Source organism: Zeus faber (assembly GCF_960531495.2).
Source record: "Zeus faber genome assembly, chromosome: 8".
Classification (NCBI taxonomy): domain Eukaryota; kingdom Metazoa; phylum Chordata; class Actinopteri; order Zeiformes; family Zeidae; genus Zeus; species Zeus faber.
In genome coordinates this window covers 22,855,835-22,873,443 of record NC_137195.1, presented here as the reverse complement: position 1 = coordinate 22,873,443, position 17,609 = coordinate 22,855,835, and the positions used below count along the sequence as shown (strand labels likewise).

The 17,609-nt window shown below is 40.6% G+C and overlaps 1 protein-coding gene across 1 annotated transcript in view; it reads right to left on the bottom strand.

The window, feature by feature from the left end:
• Positions 1–60: 60 nt before the first annotated feature.
• cmtm8b (CKLF-like MARVEL transmembrane domain containing 8b) overlaps positions 61–17,609 on the bottom strand; it is a gene marked incomplete at its 5' end in the record, with an annotated part of 22,359 nt that continues 4,810 nt past the window's right edge. Inside the window, 4 exons of the mRNA XM_080004839.1 lie at positions 61–401; positions 1,071–1,190; positions 2,565–2,738; positions 11,535–11,682. Of these exons, the coding sequence (XP_079860965.1) occupies positions 315–401; positions 1,071–1,190; positions 2,565–2,738; positions 11,535–11,682 (529 nt within the window). The 3' untranslated portion in view covers positions 61–314. The remainder of the gene's footprint in view (positions 402–1,070; positions 1,191–2,564; positions 2,739–11,534; positions 11,683–17,609) is intronic.

Sequence of the window (17,609 nt, the reverse complement as noted above, 5' to 3'; positions counted from 1 at the left end):
TACATTAATTGTATGGATGAAATAAATCCTCTCATTTGTTACCTTTACACTGCACAGTTTATTCGAATATCCCACATTGTTTTTGAAATTGTTTTGTCTGAGCTCATTTACTGATCTTATTGAAAATAAATGTTGGTAAATGTGATGGTAAATAGAATACAAGGACTTTGCTACTGCAGTACCATTTACCTGTGATAGTTGTTATTTGTATACATATATTCTACTCAACAAATATCCTAATTTAAACGTGTTTTGGCATAATGATTTTGACATAAGTTAAACATGTTTAAGCCATTAAAAACAGAGTGACTGGACTACAGTTCCTCTTCTTGGGCTCTCCAAGCCCCGAAGCTCAGGAAAGCACTCCCAGCGTAGCACAGCGTGGTCAGGAAGGCAAAGAACTGAGGACAGGGGTTGGGAGAAGATGTGGAAGAATCAGAATTATGGGCGAGTTTATACAACACTGACAGGTTTATATATCACAATATCTGCTTATATATGAAAATAATGACTTGTTAAAGCCAAGGGCCAACACATTGAATATACATAACATACTTAACATACATTTATGTTAAGTATGTTATAAGAGCAAATATTAAGCCCTATACATAAAAAAGTATGTCTTATATTTAAGAAGTATTTGCTACTAAGTATTTACAGTAAGTGCAATTTTGACAATGTTGTACCTTTCTTGTACAATTTCACCTAAATATCATCTTTCTGACTATTTTTTCAAATTTTTGTTGCCTGCAAGTGGCTGCTACTTTTTTTTTTTCAGGTTTGAGCATTCCAACGACAAGAGGAAAATTAATAGCTTAAAATGGTAGGTGTCTTCAAATGAGGTCATGATGTTGAGCAAGTATTTTACACTTTTGAGTATTTGAGGACATGAAATGTACTTCAATACTTTTATTGAAGAACAATATTGATAATCATCACTGTTAAATTGCGTACCATCATCACAATATGACAATTTAATAATATAAAAATTTTATTTCACGATAATTTGATGGCAAAGTCGAAAGACGTATGTCAGAGACGACACTGCCGTTGAAATGTATTGTAATTACCGCCGACGCCGCCCAGCAGTTGTAGTTGTGGCGACCGCCGATGGCCTTGCCGACTGAGGCAGCGTCCACCGCTGCAGCCACCAGATAGAGGACTGTTGCACTGCTGTTAAAACAGAGCGACTAGAAGAGAGAGAGAGAGAGAGAGAGAGAGAGAGAGAGAGAGAAAGAGAGAGAGAGAAAGAAATGTTGTTGAGTGTTGGTACCCCCTTCTCAATTTAATTGGACAATTAAACATAAATACAAACATTAATCCAACATAATATGGATGTATTTACAGGAACCTCGATATGATATAAGTAAGAGACAACGTACAGTCAGCCGGTCATTATTGCAAAATAATCCCTTTCAGAGTGATTATTTTGCCTATAATGACCAGCTGGCTGCCTATTACATGACTACCTACTAAATTAAATAATACATTGAGACAAAATATTGATTAGAAATGATTTCCTAACTAGTTATTTCCTATTTTAAGAGCTTCCACTAAGAAAAACAGTCCCCAACAAGTTAGCTTATAGTCCAGGTGGAGAAGTGGTTGCCCATTGGTGACAACAGTCATTATCAACAGATTCTTCTTCTTCTTTTTATTTTGGCTGCTCCCGTTAGGGGTCGCCACAGCGGATCATCTGCCTCCAATACCTTCTTTTCTGCGCATCTTCCTCCTTACACCAACCACCTGCATGTCCTCCCTCACCACATCCATAAACCTTCTCTTTGGACTTCCTCTTTTCCTCTTGCCTGGCAGCTCCATCCTCAGCATCCTTCTCCCAATGTAACTCTCATCTCTCCTACACACGTGTCCAAACCATCTCAATCTCCTTCTTTCCCCCAAACTGTCCAACCTGAGCTGTCCCTCTAATGTACTCATTGTTAATCCTGTCCATCCTTGTCACTCCCAATGAAAATCTCAACATCCTCAACTCTGCCACCTCCAGTTCAGCCACCTGCCTTTATGTCAGTGCCAGTGCCTCTAAACCGTAAAACAGCTGGTCTCACTACCGTCCTGTAGACCTTCCCCTTCACTCTTGCTGGAACCCTTCTGTAACAGATAACTCTTCTCCACCCACTCCACCCTGCCTGTACTCTCTTGTTCTTCACCTCTCTCCCGCACTCTCCGCTGCTTTGGATGGTCGACCCCAAGTACTTGATCTCATCCGCCTTTCTCCACCTCCACTCCTTGCATTCTCAGCTTTTCGCCGCCCTGCCTCCCATTCAGACACATGTATTCTGTCTTATTCCTGCATTCCTCTTCTCTCTAATGCATGCCTCCACTTCTCCAGGCTCTCCTCAACCTGCTCCCTACTCTTGCTACAGATCACAATGTCATCCGCAAAAACATCCTAGTCCACGGAGACTCCTGCCTGATTTCATCTGTAAACCTGCAAACAAGAAAGGGCTAACAGATTATCGGTCATTATTCGGAGATAAGCCGATTTGCCGATTGATGGCTATTGACCAATCAGAAAGGTGTATAATATATAAATAATATCGCACCACTGTCTTCCAATGGACCGCTGGAACCCTTTGGTGGGTTTGGCTCAGGTAGATGAGGAACAGACAGACGGTCAGCACCCAGTAGAGGACGGAAACAAGCATCACCCAAACCAACGCGGCCTCATGGAAATAGTCAGTGCCGCCGACTAGGATCCACACCAGCAGACCGCACACCTGGAGGGGACGAGGCGAGAAAGATCGTTTTACACAGATAGACATTTTGTATTCACCTGCAACTATGTCTATTCTGTGTTTTTATGTGTTTCGCTGCAGCGTAACATGTGAGTTCCCATTTCCCATTTTTTTACGGATAATAAAATGGCGTCAAATGATAGTTTGGACGTTTATGTTTCTTTAGGTAAGGCATTTCTAGTGGCCTACCATTACAGCATTATTGGCACAATAACCTTTAAAAATCGAAATTGCAAAAAGAACCACTGGTTTAAAAATACTGGATGCATTGGGTCTGTTTATGTTGAACATTATTACAAACGTATTTTTTTACTTGACAAACTTACTTCGATTTTTCTGGACTGCTCTTGCTGGACGGCTTAACACAGTCTAAAAAATACTTAACATTCAGTCTCTAAACGCTCTCTTTATAAAGCTTTTTTTTTTTTACAATGTTTAAATAATGACATGGTGCAGCCAGAAGGGCATGGCTTTCAGACTCGCCCCATCCACCTCAAGTAGGAAACAGTGATTGACACATCAACTGGCCAATCAGTGCTCAATAATCCAGGGTTAAACCCCCCGCCTCGTTCACAAGTATACAGGTATTTTTTTAAATGTAGTATTTTATCATATTTTCCGTCCATACCAAAACGCTGTTTAAGGTCACTGAAAACAAAGCTTTGGGAAAACATCTTCCAGGATGGAGATTTTTCTAAACTCCATTTTCTGTGTTTTTGTGTGGTCCGGTGAAACCAAGGTTTCGCCAGACGATGATGTCATGACCTCGATTTACACATGTGCAATTGTTGTTTTGCACGTTGCGCCTGCGGCAACCTACAACGTGGTGGATTACCAGCCAGAACGTTGCTTACCAGAAAGGTAAGCAACGTTCTTACTTATTTGTTTAGAAAGATTGTGTGATTAGTACCTACCCGATCTTAACGCTAAGCAGTAAGTAAAGTGCCTCTCCAAATTTACGAACCATAGTATACATAAGAGGAAGGAGAAAGGAAGCCATGGATGAATGTGCATGCATTAATCATAACACTCTGGGTTTTACTAAATTGTGGACGAAACTTTTTGAAAGCCCTGTAGTTTTTGTGTTTGCTGATAACATTTTACAAAACTTTGTAGTTGAATAAATTACTAGTAATATTTTCAACAGCTTTGTTATTTACTAAAATTGCTAATTACACTTTCAAAAGCTTTTGTAATATACTGCACTGCTGATAAAGGTTTTTTAAGGCTTTGTGATTAATAAAAAATTGCTAAAAAGGCTTTTGAAAGCTTTTGTGGTATGCTAAATTGCTGATGTTATTTGCGAAAGATTTGTGATACATTGCTGCTGATATCTTTGAAAAACTTTGTAGTTTATTACTGGTATTCTTGGAAGCCTTGTGGTTGATTGTTCATATTTGAAGAAAAGCCCTGTGATTTAAGTTGTACTTCTAAGATACCGCTTTAACCATCCCAGGTTGCACAACTGCAGGTAATAGACGTGCCTTTGGTCTAGAAATCTCTCTCTACCTCCGCTTGATTTTATCATACGCGCGCGTCAAAAGAAATTGCCTTAGAATCCTTAGAATTGCAACTTTCCGACTTTCTCATTTAGAATAATATGATATTTATTTGTGGTGGACAAAGGGGCGTGGTAAGGCTCTGGCTGCGGATGACAGCACGGTTCCCTTTCCCGCGGCCACCAAACTGCCCTGAATCCGCCGGTCATAGGAGATCACTACCAATGAGTTTCTGGCAGACATAGTGATATAAAACGGAAAAAAACACTTAAATGTGTGTAATCAACACGGAGCACCCGCACAGGCGACCGCAAGGGGTGGTGCCACGATCCCGCTGCTGTACCCAGTGGAATTCTGTAAACACTTCTGGTCACTTATATCCCCATTAGCCATCAGAATGGTTACAGAGATTAAGTCAACATTCACCCTAGTGCACCTCATGTGCCTCCGCACATGAATACTGCTCTCATTTTGGTTTTGCTCAAACCCAATAAGTACCAAACCCTTACCTCCAGTTAGAGACCCATAAGCCTAATTAATTGTGATTTAAAGATTATAAGTAAAACACTAACCAACAAAATTGAAAAAGTAATTCCATTTGTAATTCACGCAGACCAAACAGGCTTTGTCAAGGGCAGACACTCACCCAGCAATGTGCGCCGTTTATTCAGTCTGATCACCATATCTCAAAGGACCAGCTTAAATACTGTTATTGCCTCTTTAGATGCCGAAAAAGCATTTGACAGAGTTAATTGGACATATCTCTTTTTTCAACCCTCAACAAATTTGGCTTTGGAGAGTCACTGATTCAATGGATCATAATCCTGTACAACCCACCATCTGCTTATGTCATCATCAATGGTTACACTTCACTGCGTTTCACTCTACAATGCGGCACAAGACAAGGATGTCCGCTCTCCCCATTACGATTCGCCATCTTTATTGAACCCTTTGCAGCGGTCATCCGTCAATACAGTAATATTGTTGGAATACAAACAGGAAACAATATTTTGCGGTACTTACAGAACCCAATATCATCCCTACCGGAAGTGTTAAATCTTATATCTAAATTCTCAGCTATCTCAGACTACTCAATAAATTGGACTAAAACCACGGTCTTACCACTCAGTGGGGAGGACTGGAATGGCTCCGCTACGACTCTGTCAGCCTGGTGGAGATTCCTCAAACTCAGTGGACACACTCTATCTTCAAACAAATTCACCCCAATCTGGCACAACCCAGATTTTCTGGTTAAAAACAGTCCTTCAATTTGTGGATTGAACCACAAATTGAAAGACTGTTCAAAGCAGGTGTAGTGGAAATATGTTCGGCTCCTCAGAGTAATACACCTATATTGCCTCTCAAGAAACCAGATGAATCCTATCGCTTGGTACATGACTTGAGGACGGTAAATGAAGTGGTGCAGGACTTTCCAGCTGATATATAAGATCCACATACCTTGTTAGCCCAAATTCCTCCAGAGGCTACACACTTCACAGTGTTGGATTTGTGTGGAGCATTTTTTAGTGTTCCATTGAGCGAAGAGAGTCAAGGGTTGTTTGGATTCACATACAAAGGACAAACCTTCAAGTACAAGAGTCTCCCTCAAGGATTCAAACATAGCCCTTACATTTTCAATAAAGTGTTGCAGGATGACTTGGCTGGGATCGATCACATCTTGAAAAGTACTGTCATTCAGTATGTGGATGACATCGTCATGTGTTCACCAGACAAGGAAACATGCCATGAGGACTCAATCAAACTGTTACAGCTTTTGGCAGACATAGGACACAAGGCCTCTCAGAAGAAGCTACAGTATTGTCAAGAAAATGTAGTTTATATGGGTCAAACAATAACCCATGGACACAGAAGCATCTCTGAGAGTCATTTGGAAGCCATTCGAACGGCACCAAAGCCCAGAACCGTCAGAGAGATGATGCCATTTCTTGGCATTGCGGGATATTCTTCAGCTTGGGTAGAAGATTATGCCTGCCTAACAGGGCCTTTGAGAGCCATGATAAAAGAGACTGGGAATACTCAACTCCATTTTAACCTCACCTGGACGCAGGAAGGTCAAATGGCATTTGAGACAATCAAACAGAGGTTACAAGAAGCTCCAGCGCTAGCACTGCCAGACTACTCTAAAAACTCTTTGCTGTATGTGGCTACGTCCACTGGGGGCAAATATGCATGCGCAGTGCTTTGTCAGCCCACAGGAACATGGACAAGACCTCAACCTATTTCATATTATTCTACTGCCTATTTAGAAGTAGAATTGGGGCTACCATGGTGCTACAGAGCAATGGTGGGAGTTTATCTAATGTATGATAAAGCATCATCAGTAACTATGGGTTACCCAGTGACAATTCTTACCCAGCATAGTCTCAGAAATCTTTTGAACTTTGGTAAATGTACATTGACCATGTCTTGGCTAAGAGACTATCATAGGCTCTGAGAGCAGGAAGATGTCACCTTAGTAAGGTGCGTCACGGTAAATCCAGCGCAAATTTGCCAACACCAGAAGATGGGGAACCACATGATTGTGTTCAGGAAGTAGAGAGATATGCAAAGCTCAGATCAGACTTGCAAGCTTTCCCACTGCATGTGTCAGATGTGGAGTATTGGACTGATGGGTCCTGCTATCGAATAGGAGACACATTGAGTGCTGGTTATGCAGTAGTCAAAGCCCAAGGAATTGAATTTGTCGTTGAGAAAGCAGAAGTAATACCACAACCCGCTTCTGCACAGCTTGCTGAACTTGTGGGCCTGACGGAAGCTTGTCTATTGGCCGAAGGTAAACGAGTGACAATATATACAGATTCTGCATATCCACATAATGTGTGTCATTTATTTGGATCAGTGTGGAAAAATCGAGGATTTAAGAAAACCGATGGTTCTCCGATACAGCATCATGCTCAGATAATGAAATTGCTGCATGCAATGATGAAGCCAAAGGAAATAGCTGTAGCTAAGTGTGCAGCACACAAAATTGACATGTTAAGGGTTACTCAAGGTAACAAAGCAGCGGATGAGGCTGCTAAAGCAGTTACAGGAGCAAACAAAGCAGGCAAAGTTCTTCTTGTCACCCATGAAGTGGACTTGGAAGATAAAATCACGCTCAGAGATGTGATCTCGATGCAAGAAGCGGCATCTGCCATGGATAAACAATCATGGTTGGACCGAGGGGCCACACAAGAGTCTACTGGTCTGTGGATAAATCATGAAGGACTGATGGTAGCACCCCCCGACCTACTAGGTCTGAGGATTCAGGAAGCACATGGGTTAGCCCATGTTGCAAGGAGGGAGATTAGAAAAAAAAATCACGAAAGAGTATGGTTTTTGCGCACCGTACCTGCTTGAGCAAATTGATTATGTCATAGGCAGATGTACAATCGGTCTTAAAAACAATGTTCGGAGGGGTGTGAAGAGTCCACCCGGTCACATTCCAACTCCGACAGGTCCCATGTGTGAGTTGGTTGTGCATTTTGTTGACATGATAAGACCAGTAGGAGGTAAAAGATACGTGTTAGTCATCGTGGATGGATTTTCACGGGGGACTGAAGCATGTCCAACCAAGCGTAAAGATGCTCAGTCAGTTGCCAAGCCAAGCTTTTGTGTTGTGAGGTCATAATCAGGTGGGGATTTCCAGATCGCATATCTTCAGATAATGGGAAAGAGTTTGTGGATAAAACAGTAAAATTGATTCTGAAAAAATGGAGAATTAAACAACGTCTAGGAGCTGTTTATCATCCGCAAAGCCAAGGTGTTTGTGAAAAGAAAAATTGAGTGGTGTGCTGAAAAATCGCATTGTCAAAATCTGTCAGCATACAGGACTGAATTGGGTAGAGGCGCTTCCGTTGGCATTAATGGTGTGTAGTTAGGAGCTAACACCTGAAGAGAAATATCCATTCTAAATATCTGATTCAGTCATAGACTCAATCCTATTTTTGACTGAGAAAATGCATGGACAAAGGGGGGAAAAGGAAAATGTTAATCATATGTTGGAATAATGTTAAAGTGTAATGCAAAAGTGAAATTATTATACTGTATTTGATGTGTGTGCAAGATACTGGCTGGTGAATTTTTCTTTCAGGACCAGTCTGAGGTTGGCTGTGTCCAGAGATCCTAACAGCCTAATGGACTTGAACACGCAAACATGGACATTCAAAAATGGAAATAGCATTAAAAGTTGATGGTGTTAAAAAGCAACAGTTCAATACATGCATATGTGTTATTTATGTTTTTATAATATTGGAGTTTGTTTATTACAATGTAACCTGTATTATTGATGAAAAGTCTGTACTCTACAGTAGATGTTTTTAGCAAGACATATTACTTAGTTAGTTAGTATTAGTATTGTTTTCTTTGAAGTTTTCTGTAACAGGGTGAAATGGATATATTGGGACCTCAGGTGTTTTCTTTTGTTCCGGGTTTTGAGGGACATTGATGATAGGCAAGGACAGGTTCACTGGAGGGTCCGATGGGTCGACCAGCCTGACTTCGGACAAAATTTTTGATTTATGTCTGAGGTTCTGAATGTATGCATTAATATGTAACATCCTGTACAGTTGTCGAAACCCTTATTGTTTGCGATTAATTGATTTGGAGTGCAATAGGTGGTTGACTGGGGCAGAGGAACCGTGAGAGAATTTTCCTGTCTTGATTGTTTGTTGAAAGAACTAAGAAAGGAAGCTGCCAGATTGTTTTTTTGCCCTCACACTCCACAAATGTATTGTATTGCTACGACTAAGCATGTTCAGAAGGGTATATTATAATCAGTCTGTTTGTTAGTATGTGATTTCTATTAAGCCAATTAATGTCGTAAGTTCAATGACTCTTATCTCTGTCGAGACTTTGTGTAGTCTCAAAGGGGGGAAAGATGAGGTGTCTTGGAATGAGTGGCATCCCAAGACAGTACCCATTGTATAAGATAATTATTAACAGACAGTGCCAGGGGTCTCAAGAGAAAGAGAGAGAGAGAGAGAGAGAGAGCCCATTGTCAGGGGTCCCGATGATATGGGAGGTGAAAATGTGAACGGTGACCTAGGTAGGGGAATCAGATGGTCAACGTTGTCTCTGGTTAAGCATAAAAGCACATGCCTGACTTTCATTCGACAGAGAATCTATCCGGCTCAGTTCTCTCCTAGACGTCCATGGCAAGTATAGTCTGATGCTGTTCTTTTGTAATAAACCTACTATTTTACTCAAGTCAGCGGTCACTTCTTCTTCATGAAAACACATCAAATTCATCAAGAAACTACACTTGTAAATAGTTAATATTTCTTAAATATATTTAATTATTGTCATTACCCCCTCCTTCCTCCTGTTTCAATGTCATGTGTACAAATATCTTTCATAGCAGACATGTCTGCTTGGGTGTCTCATCCTAGTTCTTGGAAAAGATGGCAGGGCCACTGGAAGATATTATGCATCAAAAAAAATATTCGTTATTCACTGAAGGTTATTCAAAGCTTTCCACCAGTAGATGGTGCATAATAACTGGGTTGCTGGATAAAGTACAGCATCTTCTACCTTCTGAAAAACTGTATGACCTGGTGAGAGTTGCCAGTTGCACTCACAGACTAAACCCCTTTATAAAAATATTGTCTTTATTTATAAATTATTTTCATAGTTACCGGTACAGTATGAAATGAACATAATTATATTACACATACACAAATGTGCAGGGACTCTACCGATGTATAGTGTTTCCAAATCAATCTAAGACACCTAGTTGTCACTTTGTTATGATGGACTGTATTCGAGACTGCATAATGTATTAGTACACTGTTATGCACATGAAAACAATACATTTACCACAGGAACAAAGAAGATATGTGCAATTACAGCAAGCTCACTGATAAATCTATTATAGTAAAGTGAGTTTCGAAAATTCTTTAAAATAATTAGCAAATTGCCTTGATATTATCACTTTATATACATCCCAAAACCATGCTTATTTAAGTTTACCATATCTTATGTGATATTGTACAGCTACCCATTACTCCTTGCAGTGGCATTTGTAATTGTGATTTTAGTTACTTCCGCTTCCTTCAATCCCATTTTATCTTTGAGCGGTTTCATTTCATGCTAAAAATATATTGATGTAATAATTTAGTCGTTTAGTGGACCTTCGTGTTGTGCCTGACACTTAAAAGTGGGTTCCTACAGCCACTTGTGTCACTTGTAGATCACTGAAATCTGGTCAGTGTGTGTTTCGTCCCCATTCATCACGTAGCATCCAAGTTTAATTACAAATGGGATAAACGCCCTAAACAGTGCACCTGGCAGTCAGCCAGCCTGGGTGCTGGGTCCAGGGAAAGTCCGATTTGGGAAGGAAGGGAAACAATATGAGCGGGAGACACGGGCCGAGTTGTTTTTGATAAACTTCCTTTTTTATAGCAAACAGGGGACTTGCAGAAAATGGTTAAACAAAGGATTTTTTTTCAACTGACCAATAAGTGCTTACTTTATAAAATATATATATATATAATATTAATAAATAAAAAGAATTAAAATATATTTTTATGATTTTATTAAAATGTATATAATAATTATTATTATAATTATATATATCTTGAGTCGTTATGTAAATTATGTTTTTTTAAATGAATTTCTTGAAATCATTTTAAAACATTTAGACAGGTAAATGATATATTTTTTTGGTTCATCCTGAAATTGAATCATCAGGAAATAAAATTTCAAAACACACAGTCCTACTCTTGTTGCATATCTGCATCATTTCCAGTTGTGTTGCTGTATCAAATCAATATATCTGATTCACATTTACAAAATAATGCATTAAAGTGCAAATCTTTAGTGAAATGTCATCATGCGAGCATCAACATAATTAGCTTTACTTTAAACAGCATCATTATTTTGAGTCAAATAGCAGCAACAGAAGGGAAAAGGAAGTATTTGGTTTTTATTTTTGCTATTTATTTACTTTATGCTATCTGAGAGTGTTGTGGCTGCTTGTAAAAACTGAAATGTGACCTACACAAACAAAAAGCAATCACAACAAAAAGCCCAAGCTCAACAAGAATAAATTAAACGGTGAAGTAAGATAACAAAGCTGATAAACAGTATTAATATCTTGATATTTTTGTCATTTAAGACACACGCATGCCAAAAGTGAACTCCCTACTTTTTTAGTATTGTTTTCAGTGTTTTTGAGTATCCTGCACAGATTTTTAGATGAATTGATAAGTAATTTCTGGTCTTATAACATACTAAGCCCACGAGAACAAACAGAACATTAAGACCTATATGAACTTACTATTTCAGCCAGGAGCAGCAGTCCCCTCGGACTGGCCGGGAGCTGGTGGTCAAAGGCCAAGGTGGAGGTGGAGGAGGAGTGGAGGCGGAGGTCGCTGGCTGGCTCAGAGGGACGGCTGCGGACGGGGACCCCACCTGCTCCCTCCATGCTGGACGGACAAAGACAGGAGACGGGAGGCGGTCGCAAGAGAGCAGGAAGTCGTCCTTTTTGTCCCTGGACTGGGGCAAAGTCGGTAAAAATACAAAAACCCTGCCACAAAATGACTCTCCTAGAAGTGAAAGTACCACTTTGATGTTATTACTTAAGTGAAAGTGAAAGTTTCTCATACAGCTCCTGATTACATTTTACAAAAACTGGGCGTGTGTGTGTGTGTGTGTGTGTGTGTGTGTGTGTGTGTGTGTGTGTGTGTGTCTGTGTATATATATAAATGTATAATTCCTTTTTCCAATCCCATTTATTTTTAAATAAAGCGGAGCAGAGGGCGTGCAGAGGCCGTTATACCGAAGAGAAGTTGTGTACCATTGGTCCAGTGTCATTTACAAGAGTGTGCCCCTCAATCATAGGGCTGTTACCCTCAAACAGTGATTTAACATTCAAACTCCAGTCAAAGACTATGCCAGAAAACAAACACACAATGCTCTTTCAAGCCCCTTGGATTATCCTTATCTCCAAACAGGTTGAGTGAGGATGAAGTGTTGTCTGGTTTATCAATACTACAATTGACATTGTTTAGAAAGAACAGTCTCGTCATATATACTCTGAGAGACTCATCTAAACCCAGAGGCAATGTGTTTTAAAAGCTACGTAACATACAAAAGGCTACTGTCCTATATAAAACATGTAAAACATCATTCAAAGAATTGATCATGTTCATTTTTCTCTCACAGGCTCACTCCCCTTCAGGGCTGGACCAATAATAATAGTAATAATAATAATGACAACAACAACAACAACCTTTATTTTATAGCACCTTCCATACAAAAAAAAACCAAGCAACTTAAACTGCTTTACATTAATTGAATGCATTCAAATGGTGACAATAAAAAGCAAACAAGCAAAATGAATTTAGCAATGAAATAAACAATGTTATACATATTTTCAGTTTTGGGTCATCAATTTAGGCCTCAAAACAAGGATCATGATGATTTTCAATTATAACTTCTCTTGAATTATTGTTCTTGAATTATTGATCTTGAATAATCCTTACAATTCTTTAAAAACAATGTTTTTTCTACCTTATTAGCCTGTTCTTCATTAACTCTATTTCTTATGTTAAGTATACATATTATTTGATATTACCAAATCATATAACATTTTATTTCTTCCTAAGGGAGCCTTTACACTGCAGTGAACAGCTACATGAGCTATATACAGCTTATATAACTAAAGAAAATAGAATAAAACAGAAATGGTGATAGTCAAAACTATGCCGATCTCATATAATGGATCAAAAATGTCAAGACAAAAAAACAACATACATGATTATAATGTTATACATACAAGAAGATACGGGACACACGTCATAAATATAAACAAATAAAAATATATTGCTGTAAAAACTATGTTGGAGTTATTGCAGTATTAAGGCTTGGACTATAAATTAATGCAGATGTATCTGAGAGCTTGGCCTTGGGAAGTAAATAGAGACAGCGTGTCAAGCATACTGAGCTATTAAAGTATAACCTTTGGCCATGTTTGGGTTACGCTGTCAAATTTGAGCATGTCAAAATGGACTTTGCCTCGGATTTCCAGGATTTTACGTTGTGATTTACTTTAGGAGCATGCGTTTTCAACGAAGGAAACTGTGTGTGACTAATGATGATTGATGGTAGATAGGCAAAAAAGTTATCCAATACCTCTGTAATGAAGGTGTGTGTGTGTGTGTGTGTGTGTGTGTGTGTGTGTGTGTGTGTGTGTGTGTGTGTGTGTGTGTGTTCGTGTGTGTGTGTGTGTGTGTGTGTGTCTGTCTGTCTGTCTGTCTGTCTGTCTGTCTGTCTGTCTCTGTATAATTAAAAGCGGTTTGATTGATGCAATGTTATTAATAGTCAATTCCAGTCTGATTAATGATCAAGCGTTCTCATTTAAAGAGCTTTATAATAGATAAATGTTTTAAATGTGTCAGAAGGAAGCTTCAAACTGGCCAAAAAGTGCGACATCCCTCCCTCAACATGTGATGGAATATAATCATGATAAGAATCCAAGCTTAATAAAGCGCCAGTCAAGTCGCGGCCCTGGCCTGCGGTCGGGATGCAGTGAGCCGTGTTGACCAGCAGGGGGCAGTAGATATACACGCACTGCCGAGCGTGGTGCCAAACCAGGCAAAACACACCATTGAAACAAAAGATATGCTGAGGCGAGCAAGCCTTTCATGGAGCTCCTGGTCGAAATTGAACCAGGGGTGTGTGGTTGGGCCTAATGATCCCGTCTGTTGCGTCCCATGTTATTGTTGTGGTCTGCCGCGCTGTCCTCTTGTTACAGAATCCGAATCAGAATCAGACATACTTTAATAATCCCAGGGGGAAATGACTTTTGTTACAGCTCCAATCTACATACAAGTTAAGAAACATATTCATGTATAAATCAATATATAAACATATCTACATACACATGGCGAAGTGTAAAATGTACAGTTAAAAATGTGCAAGAAGAAGAAGGTGCAGAGGTGGATAACCGTCTTTTTTGTCACGTGTGTTTTCATGCAAACTGAACTAAAGGCAAATTCCACCATGCGGCCCGGGCTGTGGGGTCATTCAAACAATCAGAATCTGTTATAAATACGGTACGATACGATACGATACGATACGTCTGTTTTCTGACGAGAAGGTTGGAAGCCTTGAAATAATGAACATGCCGTAATATTGATATCACTCTCAAACTTCAAAAAACGACCCCACCGAGTTACAGAATCAGATGCACAGGAGCTGCTTGTACAATTCCATCAGAATATAGAGCAATTTCAGTACTTGGAAACTAGATTACACTAAACTGGAGTATTTACTATTAGAATTATGTAGAATTATTTCAACCTAAATCCAATTTAAATTCTTCCTGATTATAGTTTAGGGCATCTTTGGCTGCAGTTAGAATTTTCATTCTCTTTTCAACAGATCGGCCGTTTAATTTTATGCTCGGCGGCTCTAGCGGTTCCCTCTATCGGGGAGGACGTTATGAGTTGCGAGGCCTGGGCCCAGGTTTAATTTTCCCACTGACGTATTTAAGCCACGGACTATAAAATCCAGCGTGAGATTGATGAGCAGATCTAGGCGAGCGGAAAATAAAGGCAAATGAGAGATCCAAGCTGGTCCTTCTTTCTACGGACAATATTGAGAATACGGAGGTTATGGACAAACGCAGCTCTAATGTCAGCACCAAGACACTTTGTGCGCCCTCTCTCTCTTTCTCTCTCTCTGCCTTTTTCCATCCAGCCACGCCTTTCCGATGTCCATTGTTTGTTAATGGACAAGTATGGCCAATACAGCCGGGAGGAAAAGGCTAACTGAAGCGTTTTTTTGTTTTTTTTTCCAAGGCGGATTGTTGAATTGTATTCAGAGGTCTGGGAGTCCTTCTATTAGGGCCGATGGATTTCCCATACGAGCGGACTAATGGCTAGTTATCGCAGCGGAGCCAAAGTGGAAATCACTTTGACGATGACGCAGAAGTCGTTTTTAAATAGCTTCTCAATGTGGGGGATGCGATGTGGCAACCCTGTCGCGTGCCTTGCAGAGATTCCACCTCGCCAGGAAAGAGATGGACTTTCGTTCCTCGTTTTGATGGAATTTTTAGATATATACAGCAGTGCTCTTATCAGACGTTCCTTATAGGACGTTCCTATAATTTGTGTGTCCAAAAGGCCGTACATGACCGTCTCATTAAAGCAGCTCTCATGTTTTCTGACAGGCTTGTAGTTTCCCACTAACACCCCCCCCCCCCACCCCAACACACTCACACACACACACACACACACACACACACACACACACACACACACACACACACACACACACACACACACACACACACACACACACACTCTATCTTTTCCTGTTTTCCCGGTTCTCTCGCTTTTTTTGCAAGAAGACAGAAACACAATGGCACATAATTAAAAGAATTAGAAAGAGTGGACTCAAAAGAAGTGCTGATTAGAGAGCGCGCAATATAAGCAATTAGCTCTTATTTGCTGTTTAACGCGACTCCTTCCGGCTTCTCATGGACAAAGCAGTCTTTCCCGTCCAGCCTGAGCCTGCGTCCTTTTGGGAAACTAGGAAAAACTGCCCTTCTTCCAGTCCAGTGACTCCATCTAACGAATCCCCCCACTTTCAAACGAATCGCCTGTGCTTTTTTTTTTTTTTGTAATTATTATTTTTTTGGTCCTCCTCAGGCGAAATACCTCTCTGACTCCCTGCTAAGTTCCAAACCTATTTACTTGATGACTCCAAAAGCGTTATTACACTACACGTCCCTATGGAATATTCCATTCTGATTGGTCAGTAGTAGTAACCAGAGGTCAGGTTATCTCTGAATAATGAGTAATATTTCTGTTAATAATGACTATTGTGAAGGACAACCACTTGATTGCCTGTTTTGGTTGCTGTCAACATACTAATGCTTGTAGTAGCAAGTGGCGCCATCCTGTGACGCTACATAGAAACTACACTCTATGTCTTGGAAGAGTTGAATGCAGATATGTCCAATTTCAAATTGATATTCGTTATAAAATAATTTCAAATTAATATTCTCTCTCGATGTATTATTTTATCCGTAGTAAGTAGCCGTCTAATAAGTGGGATAATGTGCAGCCAGCTGGTCATCAACTCAAAATAGCCCCCTTCAGAGTGATAAAAGACTTGTCCTGGTCACCCTGTCGAGGGTTATTTTGCGACCATGACCGGTTGGCTGCGCATTATCCCGACCGGACTATATGCAGCGACTTTGACCCTGGTGTCATTTAGTAGTTCTGCCGGTGCGGGTGGGGCGAGATCAGGCCACAGAGAATACTGGTAGGAGAGATCATCACCGGCGCAGTGAAATTTTCCATCCCGTCAATGGGAGCATTCTAAGGGAGTCGCCATCTTGGATTCTCCGCAGTAATTATCCCGGAGTCGGCCTCTATTCTCCTCCTGGCTTAATTAAAACGCTCCATTCTTTCCTTCAAGACCGCTCGGGTTCGCACGTAAGCACAGAGGTGATTAATGGAGTTAATTGAGAATGTGCATTCCCCCCCTGGGTTTTTGCAGTGGGCACTTTTATTTCACTTTTACCACTGTAGTTTTGTGTCAGGGTATTTGTACTTTTACTTCGGTAAGTAAAGTGTGTCCGTGAGTGAATTAATTTGAATCTAGTTAAGAGTCTTATTTTCAGTTTGATTTAGGAGAGTAATAAATGTGGACCGAGCGTGGCGCTGTGCACAACTTGACTTGGTCTTATGTGCTCGGTGGAGCGCGCCGTCACCATCCACAATGATTTGCTCTCCGCTTCTCTTTTCTCCGGCCGAGGCTTTCATGACCAGCCAAGAGTCACATCTTGAAAGCAAACTAATTGAAAAAGAGAAAATAAAGATGGACTCGAAGTGTCTTTTCATCAGAACGGCTGGTGCTGCTGGTGCTGCCGGTGCTGCTGGTGCTGCTGGTTGTGCTGGTGCCGGTTGTGCTGGATTTCATGGTGTTTGGAGCTAATCAGACCAAAATAAATAACGGAGAAAGAAGGACAATTAGAGGGACCCCTTCGTACCCCCTTGCTTCCTTCCCTTCCTCCCCTTCCTTTCCTTCTTTTCCTTCCCTTAAGACCTTCCTCTCCCTCCCGTCCGTCCTCGCACCCCGCGTCTTTAGGTTCCAGCCGCTCGAATACAAAGGCTCGCCCCCGTCACCGTTTACTCCGACTCTGCATGGAAGACGGACATGGGCTGAACCCCTCAAACACACACACACACACGCACGCACACACGCACACGCGCACACATGCACACACACACACACACATACACACACACACACACACACACACACACACACACACACACACACACACACACACACACACACACACACACACTAATAAATGTCTGCCAGCACAGATGTT